At 40.7% G+C, this 18,996-nt stretch overlaps 1 protein-coding gene across 5 annotated transcripts in view; it reads right to left on the reverse strand.

Annotated features, from left to right (window-relative positions):
- dpy19l3 (dpy-19 like C-mannosyltransferase 3) overlaps positions 1-18,996 on the reverse strand; it is an 84,528-nt gene that overhangs the window by 40,741 nt on the left and 24,791 nt on the right. For 2 of the 5 annotated variants that reach the window (XM_079664918.1, XM_079664916.1), the window contains 8 exons: positions 18,642-18,773; positions 16,631-16,732; positions 15,936-16,009; positions 14,792-14,950; positions 11,452-11,580; positions 6,447-6,558; positions 5,099-5,155; positions 4,753-4,835 (listed from right to left, as the gene is read on the reverse strand). In XM_079664918.1, coding sequence (XP_079521044.1) covers positions 4,753-4,835; positions 5,099-5,155; positions 6,447-6,558; positions 11,452-11,580; positions 14,792-14,950; positions 15,936-16,009; positions 16,631-16,732; positions 18,642-18,773 — 848 coding nt within the window. Of the gene's footprint in view, positions 1-3,068; positions 4,667-4,752; positions 4,836-5,098; positions 5,156-6,446; positions 6,559-11,451; positions 11,584-14,791; positions 14,951-15,935; positions 16,010-16,630; positions 16,733-18,641; positions 18,774-18,996 lie in introns of those variants that run through there. The other 3 variants (XM_079664917.1, XM_079664915.1, XM_079664919.1) reach the window with 2 other exon arrangements.

The raw sequence follows: 18,996 nt of genomic DNA on the forward strand, positions 1-18,996 counted from the left end.
CAATACAAGTGTGCAAATTCAAAGGAGCAGAGAGGCAGATCGCATAGGGGTCAGACAGAGGCCATGTTGGTGGCTTTTTAAATTGCACGCTCACAACTATAACTCAAGGTTGGAGGCAGTGGAACGACTAGGCATTGCTATTGATTTATCGACTGTCCATTTAGAGAGGAGTATCAGCCGACAGCTGAGCCGAGGAGCTGCTCTTCTCAAGTGGAAACTCGTGAAATAGGGTTGTTCAAAGTACAGACGGTTGTTATCACCTTCACCTAGCCCTTAGTTCTTCAAACATGTCGAGTCCAGGTCATGACCCACTGTCCTGCATAGTGTAATAGGGACCCTTATGATCAGGGGATTATTATAAGGCCGTGTGTGGGAGAGAAACTCCCTCTGGATGGAACACACAGATTTGAGCCTTTGCAGACCATTTACATGTAGGCCTGTCGCGGTAAGCAATGAATTGACTTATCGTACGATAAATAAAAATGAACTCGATAACTTTTCTGACCTCGATAAATTGCCGTTTATATGCGTGTTTGTTTACATAAGAATGTGACCAGCATTTTAGCCATGTGCGCTGTGGCTGCCGGCCAGGCGCACTGTGAGGGGCGGGGCTCACACACAGCCAGGTCAGGACACTCCGCGTGCAGCAGTGTAGCAGCCAAATGAATAATATAGAGACAAGCAGGAGACAACGTGTGACTTACTCGAGGGGAATTTGAAGTTAAATGGAATTGTGGTGTGGGTATATTTTGGATCCAAGCTAAATCAACGTGGCGAACCTACGGGCTTGAATGAGCCGGGCGGTGTGTCGCATTTGTTTTAAAAAGGTGAGCCCCCACCTTCCCGACAGTTTACAATCAAAGATGCATTTGCAAACATGTTGGTGTTCCTTGCTCGAAATCTTTGAAATACAGATTTGGATATGATATTTATTTATTTATATATATATTTATATATATATTGATGTATTGATTGATAGATGGATAGTTTATTTAATTTATTGTTTTGGTTGTGTGAGATTTTAATAAAAATGTTATAATTTAATGTATTTGTTTTATTTATTATATATCATTTATATATTTGAATATTATTTCACATTTCATTTGCAATGTTGAATGTTCAATACAAAGTTCTGTTTGAAAGGATGCACTTGAATTATTATTATATATTATCATTATGTCCGTGGTCTAAAATGGTCTGACAATATTATCGTTTATCGCAATAATTTCCGGGAAAATGTATTGTCCAACCAAATTAATTATTGTGACAGGCCTATTTAAATGCACAAAAATCTATACAACACACCAATGGGAAAACCCAAAAAGCATTATAGGGCCTCAAATTAGTAGCACATGTCTCATTAGCTAATCTAATCCTTATCCTAGTTTCAACTAATTTCTTTATCCTTTCCTAAACCTGATCTTGATTCGGATACTCTTTGTATAAATACAAATTCAGAAAATTAGACAATTTTTTATCTTGTTAAAGTCATTAAAATCAGATAAAGGTCCCACTTTAGCAGCCACATGAAATCCTTTTCTGCAACCTTTATTAGTGGTACATGATTCATACATGCATCCCCTGCAGCTAGAATTACCACAACGAGTCCCTGACAGCTTTACATAAGTACGCTACCAGGCCTAGATGTATCCTCTCCTCCACATGTGTCTTTGTTCTTCCCCTCATTACTGTATGCCGCAGATTGACGATCTCCCAAGATATGCCCATGTTAAACTAAATAGCCTCGGCCTCATTCAGCAGGAGAATACGGCGTAACATGAAGCCCTTTCCTCCATCTTAACACTTTCATCTGAAATGTAATTAGCGCAGCAGCAAGCAGTTTAGCAATCCGCCCCGCTCTCAGCCCCAACCAAGGTACCTGTAGGCAGGCCCTAATCCTCAGAGCCTAATGGGATTATCTCCGGAGGGAAGGGAACCCATGTCACATTCACAATCCCAAGCTCTCCTCCTCCTCCTCCTCGCTATCCATCTCTCCTTCTCTCTCTAAGCGCCATTCCACTATGTGTCTAATAGGATTAGACCAAAATTGTCCATTTCTTAAAAAATCCCATCTGGTCCATTCAGTTTCATCGTGCTGATGATGATGATAAAATGGAAATAATGAGCTTTGAATCATGATTTATTCAGTGAAGTACAGGGATTATCGATGGGAAAGACCTCAGTCTAAATTGGGTCAAATTAGCATTTTGTTTCAATAGAGTGTTTGCCAATCATCAGAATCTTCTCTGAAATATGTTTGATGACAAGAACAACATGAAGGAAAACACAGACACAGTCAAACGATGTGTTCCCCCGGAAAAGATTTTCACTAGTTGAAAATAATGGCACTCAGAAATCTTATTCATTCAGCCATTCATATCAGCTGTAAAAAAAACTGTCTTAGCTCACCCAGTTTCAGGCATGTGTGAGGACTCAAAGCAAAACATTTGAATCCAATGAAGAAAATGGGAGCATCGATCTTTTGCTGTAACAGAATGACACACATTTTTTCCCATTCCTTTATTAAACTTTTTGTGTAGTGGCTAACCTCGGCCAGCTGATTACGCCGTCATATCGGAGGTCTCTCTTTGTTTGTGGAAAAAGGTAACTGGACTGAGCTCAAAGTTCTTTTACAATGAGTTTTTATTCAGCATTCACCCATTCACACATGTTCATACGGAGGCTGCTGCTTTCCAATTGGTTGACGACAGAGACACAATGGCACCTATGCTAGTTGCCTATCTCACTGCTTTACTCCTAATTTACACTGATATACAAAAATACATCATAGTCAAAATATGAATATAAAAAAATATATATATACGTTAAATGAAAAAAGACTATTAATTAAATACAAATATATATACAAAATAAAACATTATCTTTTGTTATTTATAATTCTAATGTCCTCACTTGATGAGTGAATGAGTATACAGAATCTATATATATATATATATATATATATAGGTTGATTATCCAATGAAACATTAGAATAATCTCCTTTAAATGTGAACAAAAATGTAACACGAGAAGAGAGAAGAGTTAATACAACATTAAATATCAGTGATTTTCATGTGGGATTAATGCTTGAGGTATAAAGTGAATTATCTAACAGATAAATGTTACCGATTACTTTTTGTACTCAAATTGCAAAAATGCAACTTCCAATATAGCGTATTTTTTTAGGACGTTCAAAAGATGGATTGAAGAAGTTGTAATAAAGATTAAAACCATCCATTTGATGCCCCAACACTTTTTACGATGTGCTGGAACCCTGACAGGAGAGAAGCTGAAGATCTAACAACAAACTGCGATGAGAACAACTGCAGAAGGCACAACAGAAACTTTCTGAGGCGTGTCAAGAACTTTGGTATGAGCACAAACACTTTGGTGAACTTTTGTGGCTTGGAGAGTGTTCTGACAGGCTGGATTACATTTGTCGTTGACACTGAACCAGGACTTTATCACCTAATAAAAAAGGCTTAACCTGTGTCTATCTTTAAAAAGTGCTTAAGGCAGCTTTTTTTAACAAAATACGCCAAAACGTAATTACACTGACTGGCTACTCTTAAATGCAATTCATTTGTCAAAATGTCTTTATAATGTGTCTCTGTCAATAACATCTTCTTAATACCGATTTTAAACCAATGTTTACAATGACTTTTTAAAACGGACTTTTATTCGTTCAGGTTAGTAGTAAAGAAAGTGCATGCTCTCACGTCATCAGCATTCAAGTGCTCTCCAGAAAGTAGCATGATACAACGGGATTTGAATTCAGGCCGGCGGGAACTTTGTCTCAAACTGTGTAAAATGCAAATCCACAAATGTAGAATTAATATCAACGAATGCCTTTTTAATCCAAAATAATAAAAAACTGGATCACAAATCCCCGATTGTGGGTTGTAAATTGTTAGAAAGATGTCCACACATGCTTTTCATACTTTTGAGTAAAAAATGTGTAAAAATGTGACAAAAATATACTTTTTTTTGCATTAAGGTAGGCGTTTTACATTTCCCAAATACAAATGTACACACGTCTGTTCACACAAATACTATTGAGAAAAATCAACTTCCATAAAGTCTGTTCAGAGATAAGTGACAACCAATATTAGTGTGGGCAGCGCGGGATGTGACGTGTCCTTGTCCAGACTTTTGTTCCATAGCTACATGCTATTCAATTTAGACTGCTGAGCTACACATCCACACACACACACACACACACACACACACACACACACACACACACACACACACACACACACACACACACACACACACACACACACACACACACACACACACACACACACACACACACACACACACACACACACACACACACACACACACACACACACACACACACACACACACACACACACACACACAGCTACAGTACAGAGCCATTCCAAGTCAGGGGGACGCCGCTGAGTGAAAGCCAGGCAAGGAGACCCCGAGGTGGGTGCAGCTCTGCCAACAGCTGGGTCCTCTCCAGCACCCCCCAGTCTTTTTCATGGGGGCCCATCGGCTCTCATCACTCACTCACCGGCCAGACTCCCCCGCAAACAAGCGATACACATGTACACACACACACACATCCACGCGCTCACACACACACACACACGTTGACTAATCAAGGACATCAGACAAAGTGAAACATGATCCGCTGAAACAAGATAATCAGATTTGCTTCTATTGGTTGCATGCTCCGGATTTGTGCGTGTGTGCATGTGTGTGTTTGTGTGTGTGTACCTAATCCAGGTCATGAGCTCCACAGTGTCTGGATCATAAAACTCCCTCAGCTCGGATAACTCCTCCATCAGTTTAGGCCAGAACTAGAGAGAAACAAACAGAGACAAGTGATGGAAAAGCCACAGTTAGCATCCATTAAGGCTGTAAAAAAACACTACTAAAATACATTTGAATAATGTAAAGAATATAACAGCCATTTGGACTCTTACCACTGAAAAATAAATAATATGAAAGCAATAATTTCAGATTATCAATTGCTCATTTCGACTTTGCTCGTATGGTTTTTTTCCCGGTAATAACACCAACTACACAGTGATGAACGTGAACCAGCGAGTAAATGGCATACCTTGTAATACAGGCAAGCGATCACCAGCAGCGGGACTGCATATCTGACAAGCCTTAACTGCAACGTGAGAGACAGAAAACGGCTGTAATGAAATGAAAGAATTGAATGGGGAAAGTCAGACAGAGATATAGCTCAAAATGAAGACCAGCGCAGAGGGAGATAACACAGAGATAACCGACACACACAGCAGCACTGCTCACAAGATTCCATTTCTTATCTGATCTAACGCTGCACTGATGTTAGGACCACACTGACACCTAGTGGCCTCCCTGCTATTGTTATCACCAGAGAAATGCAGGAAGAAGAGTAAAGGTAAGGGTTGGGAGGGTTACAATGACCTGTTACCTGTACAAAGAAAATAAATAGTTGTGTGAAAGCATAAAAGTAATACGAAATAAAATAAATATCAATGAGATGTTTTTTACTTAAGTGTATTGTGGAAGAGAACAGAACAATGTGACCTTAGAAAAGAGGACAGATATTTAAGATCTCTCTGCTCAGAGATGTTATTGATAGGAAAACCTGTCATTCCTTCAGCATATTCAGGCAGCAGCCCAAACACCAACACTGAAACACATGAGCACAGACTACAGTTTAAAAAGCAGAAATCAAATCTGAGCTGACAGGAAATGCTCCTACATACACTATTTTATGAACGCAACGCCTGCTGAATAGAAAAATAAATAAAAATGAAGCCAAGAAAGTGAAAACCATAAAGCATATTCAGGCAGTAGGCGTATACAGAACAGTACAGCTGACAAAGAGACAACATCTGATCCTTTTACTTCAGTAACAATGTAATCCTGATACTCATACCTGTTTTTGTTTTGATGTGACAGTAATCTGACAGTAGACCAGCTCACATTACTCAGCTGGTTTACTTGAATGCTCTTGCTGCTATGATCATACACATTAAACGGTTAAGTAAGACTTTTCTATTATTTTAGACAGAACATTTACATTTGGAGATATTTATTGTATTTTACAGCCTTGCCTAAAAATATGGAGATACTATTCATAAACAATAAATATATATGTATTGCTACATGTATTTTAAAAGTTAAAATCAGTTAATTACATGATATGTGTGTTTGTCTCGTGTATGAGCATTTTGACCCAAACCAAAGAGCTTAGAGGCTTTGAGTTCCTTAGAGCTGACTGCTCTGACATACACACAAGCAGTTGACCCTTTGCTAATAGAAACATATCGATTAGTGCAGCTTCTCCAGCAGACGTGTGTAATGAAAGATCTCAAGTCCAGACTAATATCAGGTTTTTCAGATCAAAAAAGGAAAATAAACAAACACGTGTTCAGAGCTGATAGTGAGCAGTACTTTAAATCTCGTACCAGGACTTTACTGTTGCACCTGAGGGTGCTGAGCAGCAGCGTCCACAGCTCCTTCCCACACACACCGTAGGCTGCCACCGCACACATATGGCCCGTCCATATGTACTTCATCCTGGGGAGAGAGTGGGAGACAGACAATATCCAGGTGTTGGCTGGTTAAGTTTCCACTTTTTCACAGTTCACTTCTGTTCTTAAAGTAGTAAAGGCATGTGATTCTGTGGGTTTTATTCTCCATTATAAGGCAGGCTGTCGCTCAGGGGATAAATACACGTACACCAATCAGAGGGTCAGAGGTTCGGCTCCCAGCCCCTGCAGTTAACGTGTTAACTTATCTCCAACTTGCTTCTTTAGGTGTAGAATATTGAAGTGTATTCCAGGACTACAGTTGCAAGAAAAAGTATGTGAACCCTTTGGAATTACCTGGATTTCTGCATAAGTTGGTCATAAAATGGAGGAAGCCACTGCTGTCCAGAAAAAACATTGCTGCACGTTTGAAGTTTGCTAAAGAGCACCTGGATGTTCCACAGCACTACTGGCAAAATATTCTGTGGACAGATGAAACCAAAGTTGAGTTGTTTGGAAGGAACACACAACGCTATGTGTGGAGAAAAAAAGGCACAGCACACCAACATCAAAACCTCATCCCAACTGTGAAGTATGGTGGAGGGAGCATCATGGTTTGGGGCTGCTTTGCTGCCTCAGGGCCTGGACAGATTGCCATCATCGACGGAAAAATGAATTCTCAAGTTTATCAAGACATTTTGCTGGAGAACTTAAGGCCATCTGTCCACCAATTGAAGCTCAGCAGAAGATGGGTGATGCAACAGGACAACGACCCAAAGCACAGAAGTAAATCAACAACAGAATGGCTTCAACAGAAGAAAATACGCCTTCTGGAGTGGCCCAGTCAGAGTCCTGACCTCAACCCAATTGAGATGCTATGGCATGACCTCAAGAGAGCGATTCACACCAGACATCCCAAGAATATTGCTGAACTGAAACAGTTTTGTAAAGAGGAATGGTCCAAAATTCCTCCTGACCGTTGTGCAGGTCTGATATGCAACTATAGGAAACGTTTGGTTGAGGTTATTGCTGCCCAAGGAGGGTCAACCAGTTATTAAATCCAAGGGTTCACATACTTTTTCCACCCTGCACTGTGAATGTTTACATGGTGTGTTCAATAAAAACATAAAAACATATAATTGTCTGTGTGGTTTTAGCTTAAGCAGACTGTGTCTGTCTATTGTTGTGACTTAGATGAAGATCAAAACACATTTTATGACCAATTTATGCAGAAATCCAGGTAGTTCCAAAGGGTTCACATACTTTTTCTTGCAACTGTATGTAATGTTATTTTGCTTTTAGGCATGTACCTTAAAGAGGAGATCTTCTGCTCATTTTCAGGTTCATATCAGTATTTAGTGTCTCTACTGTGACATGTTCACATGCCTCAATGTTTAAAAAGGTTTTTATTTTGCTCATAATGCCTGTGCTGTTGCTATGTTCAGGAAGTAAACGTAGGATGCGTTTCAGGCAGGGTGGGGGGTTGTGTGTACAGTATGTGTGTGTGGGAGAGAAACTCCCTCTGGAGGGAACACAGGGATTTTAGCCTATGCAGACCACTCTTTAAGATGTTCTCCCAAGCCTTTAAAGAAAATCAAATCCAAACAGACAGATTGTCTGAATGTAGCCCCACTTGGTCAAATGGTTCCAATGTGAAAAAAACGTCCATTTAGTTTCTGAAAGACAGCATCTGTTCCACTGCACAGGAAATACAGTTCTAAACAAATGAGCAAAAGATGAAACGCAGGAGAGAGAACAGCCGGGTGAAGACTGGGAGAAAGAGAAGACAGGTACAGAGATGGAGCCACGAGAGAGGAGGAGAGGGAAATACATCTCAGTACTTCTTTAATGCAAAGGAGCTGCCTGACTGACACAAATGGCTCGCTGCCGTTTTGGCCTTTCACTCTTCATCAGCATTTTAGAGAAAGCGCTGAAATCAAATCTGTCACTAACAGCGCTACCTGGCTGCTGCTGTATTAAAAGCTTTTAGACTCCGCTCCCTTTGTGTGAATTCAATCAGCACTTTATTTCCTGACTAAGCGGAATGCATTGTAGGAACTATATATATATATATGTATATTGAACGTACAGTACATCTCTAAATCCTGCCCACTATATAAACTGGGATTAGGGTGAGAGCACAATATGAAACATTAACATGCACAGAGGAACCTCAGCTAGCTGCTGGCTCCACAACCTAATTCCAATGAAGCTATTAAGTGAACCTTGGTAAGCTTGCTTCTCCATGTTGCTGTGAATACAAGATACTGTCTTTTCTTCCACATGCATGTACTTAGCTCATTTGTTATTATATGGGAAAAGAAGTGAGGACTCCAATAGTAATCTATTATGTTCTTGACCTATAAGAGCCTAATGTTAAACGATTATAATTTTATAATAATTCATTGTGGATGTAAAGATTGGCAGACTGTGATTGCTGCTTAGATTGGGCTCAACCCGAGAAATGTACTGATGATGCTCGAAGGAGTGACACTTTAGAAGTACATATTAAAGGGGGGGTCCGGGTCCTTACAATAATTACAAAGAGGTGCTACTCAGGAAGAGCGCAGGGTGTTGAAGCATTTTGTCCTAGAGGCCAAGTGGTGGTACTACACTCCTGTGTCAGTCATCATTTGGACACAAAATTACTTTTGACTTAAATGAAGAAAGAGAGGTTGTTAATTTGCAGATATTTGTATTCACATTTTGTACTAGTTTAAATCATCGGGTCTGTTTTGGAGAGGGGGAGATATCTGTGGATAGCTCTGCTCCCAGTAATAACCACTTTAATGTCAGATTCTTACGTCATCAGGAAAACAAGCTGAGTAGCAGTTATCCTAACCTGTCAACTTCAACAATGAACCACTGAGATTTGCAACAAATGTAAAGAGTACACTTTTACTTCACTACAGCAAGGGGAAGATTACTCTTTTAAATGAACAGAAACATGGACATTATTATGTTTAAAGAAACGCAAACTAATATCTGTTCAAGAGAACACAGTGCAGTCTCTCTTTGTAATGCTCAGTGTGAGTGGAACATGGAGGCAGCTGTAGCAGAGGTCGAGGCCAGTCAGTCGATATTGCCTGGCTGTCATAGTCCTGGTGTGACCAATAAGAGAAAATGTGTCAAGCGGCAGCATGTCCCAGCAGCTGTAACAGCCGCCAGCTCAAAGAGCTGAGATATTCTGGGAATTAAGAAGGAGTGGCTGGATATGAAAGTGGACGGCAAGAATGATGCTTCTGTTGGATGGTAAAGCTTTGGTGCCAGCATTGGAAACAGCTCTGACCCCTCAGCCGGAGCCTCGCATCTAATGGAGCCTCAGCGGCGCTGCTGTTCCACAGAGGGAGCCTGCCGATGCATGACGCCGCAAGTTGAACCAGACCAATAGACCACCGTTTTTGTGGGTGCCAAAAAGAGAGAAATACAACATAAAACGGGCTAATGGGGTCCATTGTGGAAAGACAGACAGGCAATGCCATGTGTCATTTTTATTTTCTGCATCTGAATATAATCAAATATTTAACATTTACCCACTAAATGTGACTGCACATATAACAAAGATTCATAACTAATCCAGAGAATTTCATCATTTCATAAAGGCACTAGTAAATGTAATTTGGTCGCCTGAAATGATGTTGTTTGTTTTTGAATAGATTACGCCTCAGCTCGTCTAACTATATATTGTAACCGAATTAAGGATTTTTTACATCAGACTTTTAGATATTAAATTAAGAAACAAGCTGATCCAACTTAAGTGGCAGCCGAACAGCAGTGGAGAACACTGTTGTAATCAGGGGTTTACCCGTTTTAATGACAGGGTTTGTTTGTTCTGAACAGGAGGAAGCCTTTGTGGATAAATCAGCCTCTTTTGGTTATGATTGAGCCCCTTAATGGCAGATGATGACAGGGTGAGCAATTCAATAAATAGAGAATATATTTTGATTACATCTAACTGCATCTTTCAATATTGCACACTGTGTCTATATTGACAAATGATCTCATCAGGGTGCTTTAAGTACAGTTCAGGTTGTGTGACCATAGTCAAGTGTTTGCTAAAGTTGTCCCCGAAACAGCCATAGTGTGATCACTGCAGACTCTACAAGTTTTGGATGTGTCCTCATTCAGACGTTTTGTGCATGGAACCGTGGTAAACAGTCAGAGGGAGGTTTCTGTTTCTAGCTTTTCAAAAACACAAAAGCAACATTGTGTGACATTGTGTTTAGTAAATTATAATCTCCTCTGTGTGTGCTTGAGTTTGTACACATGTGATATTTCTTCTGGATATGTCACAAATGGACCATTCGGCTTTAAAAACATTGCTGTATGCTCAAGGACAATTGGTGGTGCTTGTTTCGATTTATGTTTTGATACAAATATTTTATTGATTGTTTTTCACCCTCAATAAATGCCGACTCATAAATCCTCTAATCCAGCCTGTTGGAGCCTCTGTTCCAGTTTGGGCCATTTTAGACGATGTGTGCGGCTAACAGCTAACAGGTACCTGAGCTGAAGCTAAAGTAGCAGATAGCTTCCAAAGTTTTCCCCTTTATAATGCCACTATGAGGAGCAACTATAGATAATAACATAGTAGAGACGCAACATTCTGATTGGAATGTGCAACTGTGTCCTCTCTCCCTGTTCCTGCAGTGAGTGGTGTCACTCTCTGAGAGACTCAGGGTGTTGCATGTGATGGTGTAGAGGGCTGATCAAGGCTCTAGTGGCTCACTCAGACGCTCTGTGAAAAGCATGTAAGAGGCACTTTCCAGGATTCCAACATGTGCTCACAAGTGTGCGCAATCAAGAATCTAAGCCGTGAAGAGGAAAAGCACATTTCAAGAGTCCCCGCCTGGGAAAAAAACCAGAGTACCTACATGGGAAAGTGTGTTGATTCACATAAGTGTGTGTACATGATCCTCTAATGACATGACCGTGGGCTCACCTCATAGTGCTGAAAGCCAGGAGGCCATAGAACAGTGTGTGCAACAGGTTGTAGGCCACATCTGGACGAAGAGCCCCCGCTCGCCCCTCCACAGCTCCCTTCCTCTCCTCGGCCGCACCTCCTTTAACTCTGCTAAAAAAGACGACATTGATTCTTAAAACATTTGGTTAGAAACCCTACCAGGAAATATCCAAGAGGCCGACGCAGTGGACATTTTTAAAGACACATATTTTTAGATGAGCTTTTTATGAGCGAAACACCACTTTTAAATGGTCTTTTAATTTCTATTATTTATTGACTTATTTGATAGGTTTTTACTTATTATTACTATATTATATAGTATAATGTATTATGTTCATTACATGCATGTTTGCAAAAAGGTGTTACCGTGTGACCTGGAGTGAGTTAATTTGTGACGTGTGCCATGTTGTTATAGCACTTTGAACTGCACCTGGTATCTGAAAAGTGCTTTACGTGTAAATCTATATTATTAGTATTATTATTATAACAGCCAGGCGCTTGAGAATAGAAGCAGCAAGGCAGGTGGGTGGAAGTGATATTATTCATATTATTCAGATTCAGTAGCGGTTATTCCGATTTCATTAACTGTGTGCTCACAAGCAGACACACAGTGATGCACACTCCCCCCGGCCGGTGGGTGCCTGCATGGAGGCCGCCTCAGACAAACAGAGGAAGGACTGAGGGCAATTATGTCACTCCCATGATTTGGCCTTCTGCGCCGAATCAGACGGACACTGGCTTCCATTTGAATACAAATCCAATCTGGCCGCTCCTTCTACGTGAGGTGGGGTAAAACGGATGAAATTAATTCCAGAATTGGCAAATAGCCCTTTGTTCTATGAGGTTAGTGTTCCAGCCCTCCAATAGCAGAGGGCGAGTTGATATGCTAATGCCAGTATTGTAATGCAGCCCCTCACCTTGCACCGCAGGCAAATGAAGCTTTGAAAGGCAGCTGGTGGAATATTCTGCTCTCCAGAAGCAACAACAGCATTACTGAAGCTGCAGCGACGTGTGGCGGAGACAAAGGGACGGGACCACCACTGTGACTGAGGACTGCCTCCCTCAGGGCTGAGACTCTTCAATCATTTACCCAATATGTAACCAACTTGCCCAGAAAGGACCCCTTAATTTGTTCATTGTCACAAAGTTTGAAGATTACATTCTGAGTAGTGATGATGCAAGGGTAAGGGTCATTTATAATATTGATATATAAAAAACATATTATACAACGATGAGATATTTATCACAAACATGATTTTCAATTTTGCAGATTGATTCTTGAAAGCAACGCCTACATTTGCCACTTTCTACATTGCTGCTGAGGCAAGTGTCAACCAGGTGAAACAAAGACGCGAGGATGACACGACGCCATTAAACGCTAAGGAATGAGTCCTAAAACCTGGATATGAGTAAGCATTGTACCTCATACAGTTCCTTCTGTTCCTTCAGATGACTAAAAAGGACATTTGAAACAGAACAAAGACTAAATACTAGGTAATAACAAATATGAAAAAATGATATGAGAAATGTTTTTGCCTAAAATGAAAGACTAAAGTTGAATATAGCATTAGGAATTGTGTCGACTATAACTAGATTAAAACTATAAGGATGAAAATGTATGTAATGTGACAAAAACTAATATGAATTTCTGTCTAAAGACTACAACTAAGACTAAATCAGGCGCTTTCACACCGCAGTACTTTTCCCACTTTAGTTCTGATATAGTTCCGAAGTGTCGCGTTCACACCAAAAAAATCTGGAACTAAAATGGGTTCATCAGAACCTTTTTTACCCCCTTTTCCATCCCTGCTAGAGAGCAGGGACTTTCGTGGGAGAAAAAGGTTCCTATTTCTGAGTTGTTGGGCGGATTGCAAACCAAGCCCCATAAAACTCCCAAAAAGTTTTGTCAAGCCGCCATTTTATTAGCCTTGGATTAGCATTATTAGCATTAGCATTAGCCCAGCGCACCAACACAGAGAGACTAACTTATGGCAACACAAAAGAAAACATGGGAGCGTAGATGGGAGCGTAGATGGGAGCGTAGAAGCTGCTGGGAGTCCCAGCAGCTTCTACTGAAGCCAGTCCCCAACTCCGGGGACTTCCGGCCGGGGACTTCGGGTGGCAGTATACGCCGTGAAGTTGTTTGCGGCCTGCCAGTAAACCCAAAGCAGAAGAAGAAGTAGTGACGTCAGCGGCTTCATTGGCCTAATCCACCCCCAGGAACTTATTCCGGTGTGAACGCGATCTGTACTTAGTTCATGAGAACTAAAGAGTTCTCATGAACTAAGTTCTCATGAACCTTTGAGGGTAAAGTACTGCGGTGTGAAAGCGCCTCTTAAAATAAATTCCAAAATTAACACTGGTTTTAACTAAGAACAGTGTAACAGTGTAGCTACACTTTGCATTAACACAATTATTCATGTTTTATAGACTGAAGATAAAACACAACAAAAAACCACACAAAATAGACACAAACACAAAGAAAGACATTTATTAAAAAAAGGATGAGCAGCGGGAGAATTACCAATTGGGAGAACTTATTCTCTCTGTTTGTTGCCCCTATAGTTATAACATTGAACCATTCCTCTATCATGTATGATGCTATTGAAGATGTTCCTTTTACCCTGAAGGCTTTGCTATAAGAGAGTACATCAAAAAGTACGCAAACAAATCACAACCTTTTGTTGAGTGTTCCCGCACACACCCATACACTTCAGACTCTACAGCTCATTAGCTTTTAGTCTGTGTTAAGACAGAAGGACAGATGGAGGAGATCACTCAACTGCCACTTGATTCAATCATGAAATCATTCATTAACATCAATACATTGGAAGTAAGAGTAAGAAGTAATTACCATGACACAAACCATCTACAGCTCAAAGCATTAGTTAGTAACAGATGTGAAAACGACCCACTTAAATGAACAAAAGTCGCACACAGAAGTTACCTCTCCGAAAGTGTCTTTAGTCTATTCGCTAGCTCATAGAGTCCTATTGTGAACCAGAAAATCATGAGTACCCCAAAGTGTTATGTTAGAAATGTATAGTACAGGCACCCAGCACATAGAAACGGCCGTATACCAACTTGCATATGTTGGGCAAATTGCAATATTAATATAAATTACATTAATTAGCATTATTGGGCGATTTGGGCAATTCTGGAGTGGTTTTGGGGGTTATTGAGGATGCTGAATGCATTCTAAAAGATTAAACTGTAAAACTAAAAAGCTGTAAAGAGTTGGGTTGTTAGTTTTAAGTCCTGCCAATAGAGTTGTGCAGGAATGAATCCCAAAACACGAAAATGCCCTCTCCGGCTATACCTGAGGTTGTGCAGAGCAGCCACTGCCAGCGTGCCGCTGAGCAGCAGCAGGGTGAGGATGTATGGGTACAGCAGCAGGGTGCCAGCCAGGCGCTCCAGAGTGTCGAAGGGCAGCAGGCCGAACGCCTCCTCACACAGGTACAGACTGGCATCAAAGTCCCTGAGACAGGGAAAGACGGACACATGATTAAAACGGGGGGTTGGTCTGGGAGTGAACTTTGCAGACCATTTACATGCACAAAAACCTTTAGAACACACTACAGGAAAGGGGAAAACGCCCAAAAAGTTTAGCAGGGACTCTTTAAACAAAACATTTATGATTTAGAGTTCCTACTTTTCTTCTATATATAATGCTAAAGTAAATATCTTTAGGTTTTGAACTGACAAGACAAGACATTAATGACATGGACTTGGACTTTAAGGAACTGGGATGGACATTTTTCATATTATACAGACAAAAGGATATAAATATGAATCTAGAAGCAGATTAAAGAAGCAGATTAATCAATAATCAAAATAATCAGAGTTGCAGCCCACGTTGCTATCACATGAAGCAACAAATTCTGTGCAACTGATCGGAAAAAAATGGTAATTATAGAGCAAATGTTTCCATAATGAACTGGATCTATTATCTTCACATGCCATCAACGCGTGTTATTTCTCGTGCTCCTGGAGAACAGGTGTGCAGATAAGTTATTGAGGTGGGAATAGGGACAAGAAAATAAGATAGGAGTACAACAAAGGAATCAGCGAGAGAGAGAAGCAGGAAGAGGCAGAGGAGAAAGCCTCGTGAATAATTGAAGGGCCGGTTGCGTGGCGTTGGGATGAGAGCCGTGTTATCTGCCACCCAGGAGCAGCTACCCGCACTGCACACACACACTATCTGATCGATGGGAGGCCTGATGGCGTTACCCCGACATCTATTATTCACACACACTAACACTCTAGGTGCTACAATCCTGGTGCTTATTGAATAATACAGTCACCTTAGATCAAGTCAAGAGGTGTATGGGTGCAGACTGTGTGTGTGTGTGTGCACTTCGGAAATATGGATTCATCAGAATAAAGTGTGAGTGTGTTAGAGAGGAGAAGCATGGGAATGTACTGGTGTGTGTGTTTAGGCATCTACGAGTATGTGTTCATACCTCGTTGGCCCCAAGGCAAACTTTGACTTGATGAATTTAAAGATGTGTTCGTCTGATCTGAGCTGAAGTGCTTTCTGTAAACACACATAAACACACAGATATGGTCATCCTGTCAGGGCTAAAGATCAACACGCTGAGATGTACAAATAAGTTAAATAAACCATGCCGAGATCAAGCTTACGAGTTGGAGATACATGAGTAGGAGAGGAGGGCTGCAGGAGTGGGAGAGTGTAGTGGGGGGGTGGAGCAATATTGAGACAGCACATGGAGGAACAGAGGAACGGGAGAGGAGGGGTGTGAGAGGATGGAAGCCCTGGGAGGCAAGTCACCTATTTCCTAATCTGATTTAAATAGTTTTAATTTCATTATGACAATTACATTATATTGCATTAAATATCCAAAGCGACGTACGATAAGTGCATTCAACCAAGAAGATTCACATTTAAAAAAAGCAAGAATCCTGCAAATACATTACCTTTCATTACACCAAATGATTGTAATAGGTGAAGGGGGTCATTTAATGTTTCCAAGGTTCTTGTCTCTTTTAGGCCACAAGAGGCCCAGCACACCACTCTTTTGTGTTTTAAAAATCTGTAAAACATTTTGTTTCGATCAGACCTGGATCATGGATCGCAAACTTTTTTTTTCTGACTTTCCTCCCAGGGCTTCTGTAAAAGAAAAGCTGTGAGGAGCACCTTGGCCAGGTAGTTGATGGTGACGGTGAGGAGGAGGACCATGGCGCTGTGGAGGAGCAGTCTGCCCAGACGGACGAGAGGACTTCCTGTCTTCAGACCAGACTGCAGGAGCAGACAGCAACAACACATATACACTCACTGCAGCTGACAGACACATCTATACACACACACACACATCCTGTGTTAGAAACCACCATGTCTCAATTTATATTCATATTAAATGTGGACACATGGCTGACATATTATTATCCGATGAAGTACGCATTTCCTTTGCTGTTCATAATTGTTATTACTGACTGCTACTTAACTATCTTAGATGGTTACACCACAGATCATCTCTGTTATGTGGCTTAACACTTTTCTACTTATGTAGTAAGTAATTCAAGTAATAACCAGCTGCTTCTTCATTAATGAATATGTTCCCTTTGCACTGTCCCTTTGCTGTAACAATGTACATTTCTCATTGTGGGATGAATAAAGGATTTCTGATTCGGACATTCTACAAAAATAATCAAATAAGCTGTTTATACATTTTAACCCAGAGGTGGGACATATATATTGATATATATCAAATTTGTCACATGGAATAGTAGAAGTAACAATTCCAGTGAAAAAGACAATACACCAGTTCATATGCAACTTGTCATGTCTAAGAAACTTATAGTGAAAGTTTATTCTTTATGCTAGTTTTGTCATGTCCCTTTGTCTTGTGCTTTATGTTTATTCCCTTAATTAATTCTCCCTCTCATTTCAGGCCTCTACGCTCCCCGCCCCCTTCTGTCTCCTTGATTATTTCCCCCGCCCTGATTGTTTCCACCTGTGTCCCCTTTACCTGTGTATATATTGTGTTAGCGCCCTCCTGTTCATTGTTAGTTTGTTGTCTCTCTATGACCTACGTTCCTGCTTACCTCACGGACCTTTCACGGATCTATGTTATTGATCACTGTTCTACTTTTCCTCAAAAGAGTGTTTTTGTTTTCCTTGTTTTCATTACTGTGCAAATCCCAGTAAAGTCTTTATTTTGAAACACTATCCGAGTCTGAGTTTTGAGTCGTGCAATTGAGTTCATGCCTCAGAGTTCACTCCTTGACACAACTTTAACAAAGGATTATTTAAAAGCAAACTGATGAGGTTTTTTTGTTGCAGCAACTAGAGTTGGGGTTTGAAAGCTTTATTTCAATCTGAATCTCATGTTTCAATCCCTTATTTTCAGTTTTCAACATTTGTAACAAAGGTTTAATAAATACAACTCAATGATTTCCTGTTTTTGTTGTTCTATGGTCCTGATTCAGAGTTGATGATATAAATAATGTAGGGATTCAGACAAGTGCCATTAACAAGGCAGCCGTGTTGGAGTAGAACTACAGACAGACATATCCCCTAGTGAGCTATCTCACAGAGTGATGCTTCTTTAATCTGACAAATGATGTTTGGCTGGATACACCAGCTTGAAAACTAACCAGACATCAGCCGAAAACTCACCCATACACAACCTCTAAAACAATGGCTTGTATTTATTTTCAAGATCATTTTCTTTTCATATCTTTGATAATTAACAATTCTCCAGCTGTCTTATTTCCACTTTCACCCTGTCAAATGAAATGGTTTTGTAATTGTTACTGTGATAAGATCTGATCTAACTAAATTACATTTATACCTGTCTCCAGAATACGAATTCGTATTATCTTTTGCAAAATCAGACTTCATCACGGGCTTCTTCACGCCATGCGGCTTAATCTTCCATCTGTGTTTGTCTGGCTGCATATTTCCCTGTGTGACTTTGATACACTTACCAGTTTTTCATTCACAGATTTAGAACCTTATTCTCTGAACCATCACACACACACACACACACACACACACACACACACACACACACACACACACACACACACACACACACACACACACACACACACACACACACACACACACACACACACACACACACACACACACACACACACACACACACACACACACACACACACACACACACACACACACTAACCTGGCAGTGTCTGATGAAGAGTGCGGCTACGATGAAGCTCAGCACCAGTGATCCCAGGATCATGGAGTTACAGAACTGGAGGAGCCACACACTCAGCAGACTGCTCACCTGGACCAGGTACAGAGTGGTCACCTAGAGAACACACACACACACACACACACACACACACACACACACACACACACACACACACACACACACACACACACACACACACACACACACACACACACACACACACACACACACACACACACACACACACACACACACACACACACACACACACACACACACACACACACAGTGCTGTGAAACATAAAGGTGCAATACACAGAATACAGAGCATTAGCAG

Source organism: Notothenia rossii (assembly GCF_949606895.1).
Source record: "Notothenia rossii genome assembly, chromosome: 2".
NCBI classification, from domain to species: domain Eukaryota; kingdom Metazoa; phylum Chordata; class Actinopteri; order Perciformes; family Nototheniidae; genus Notothenia; species Notothenia rossii.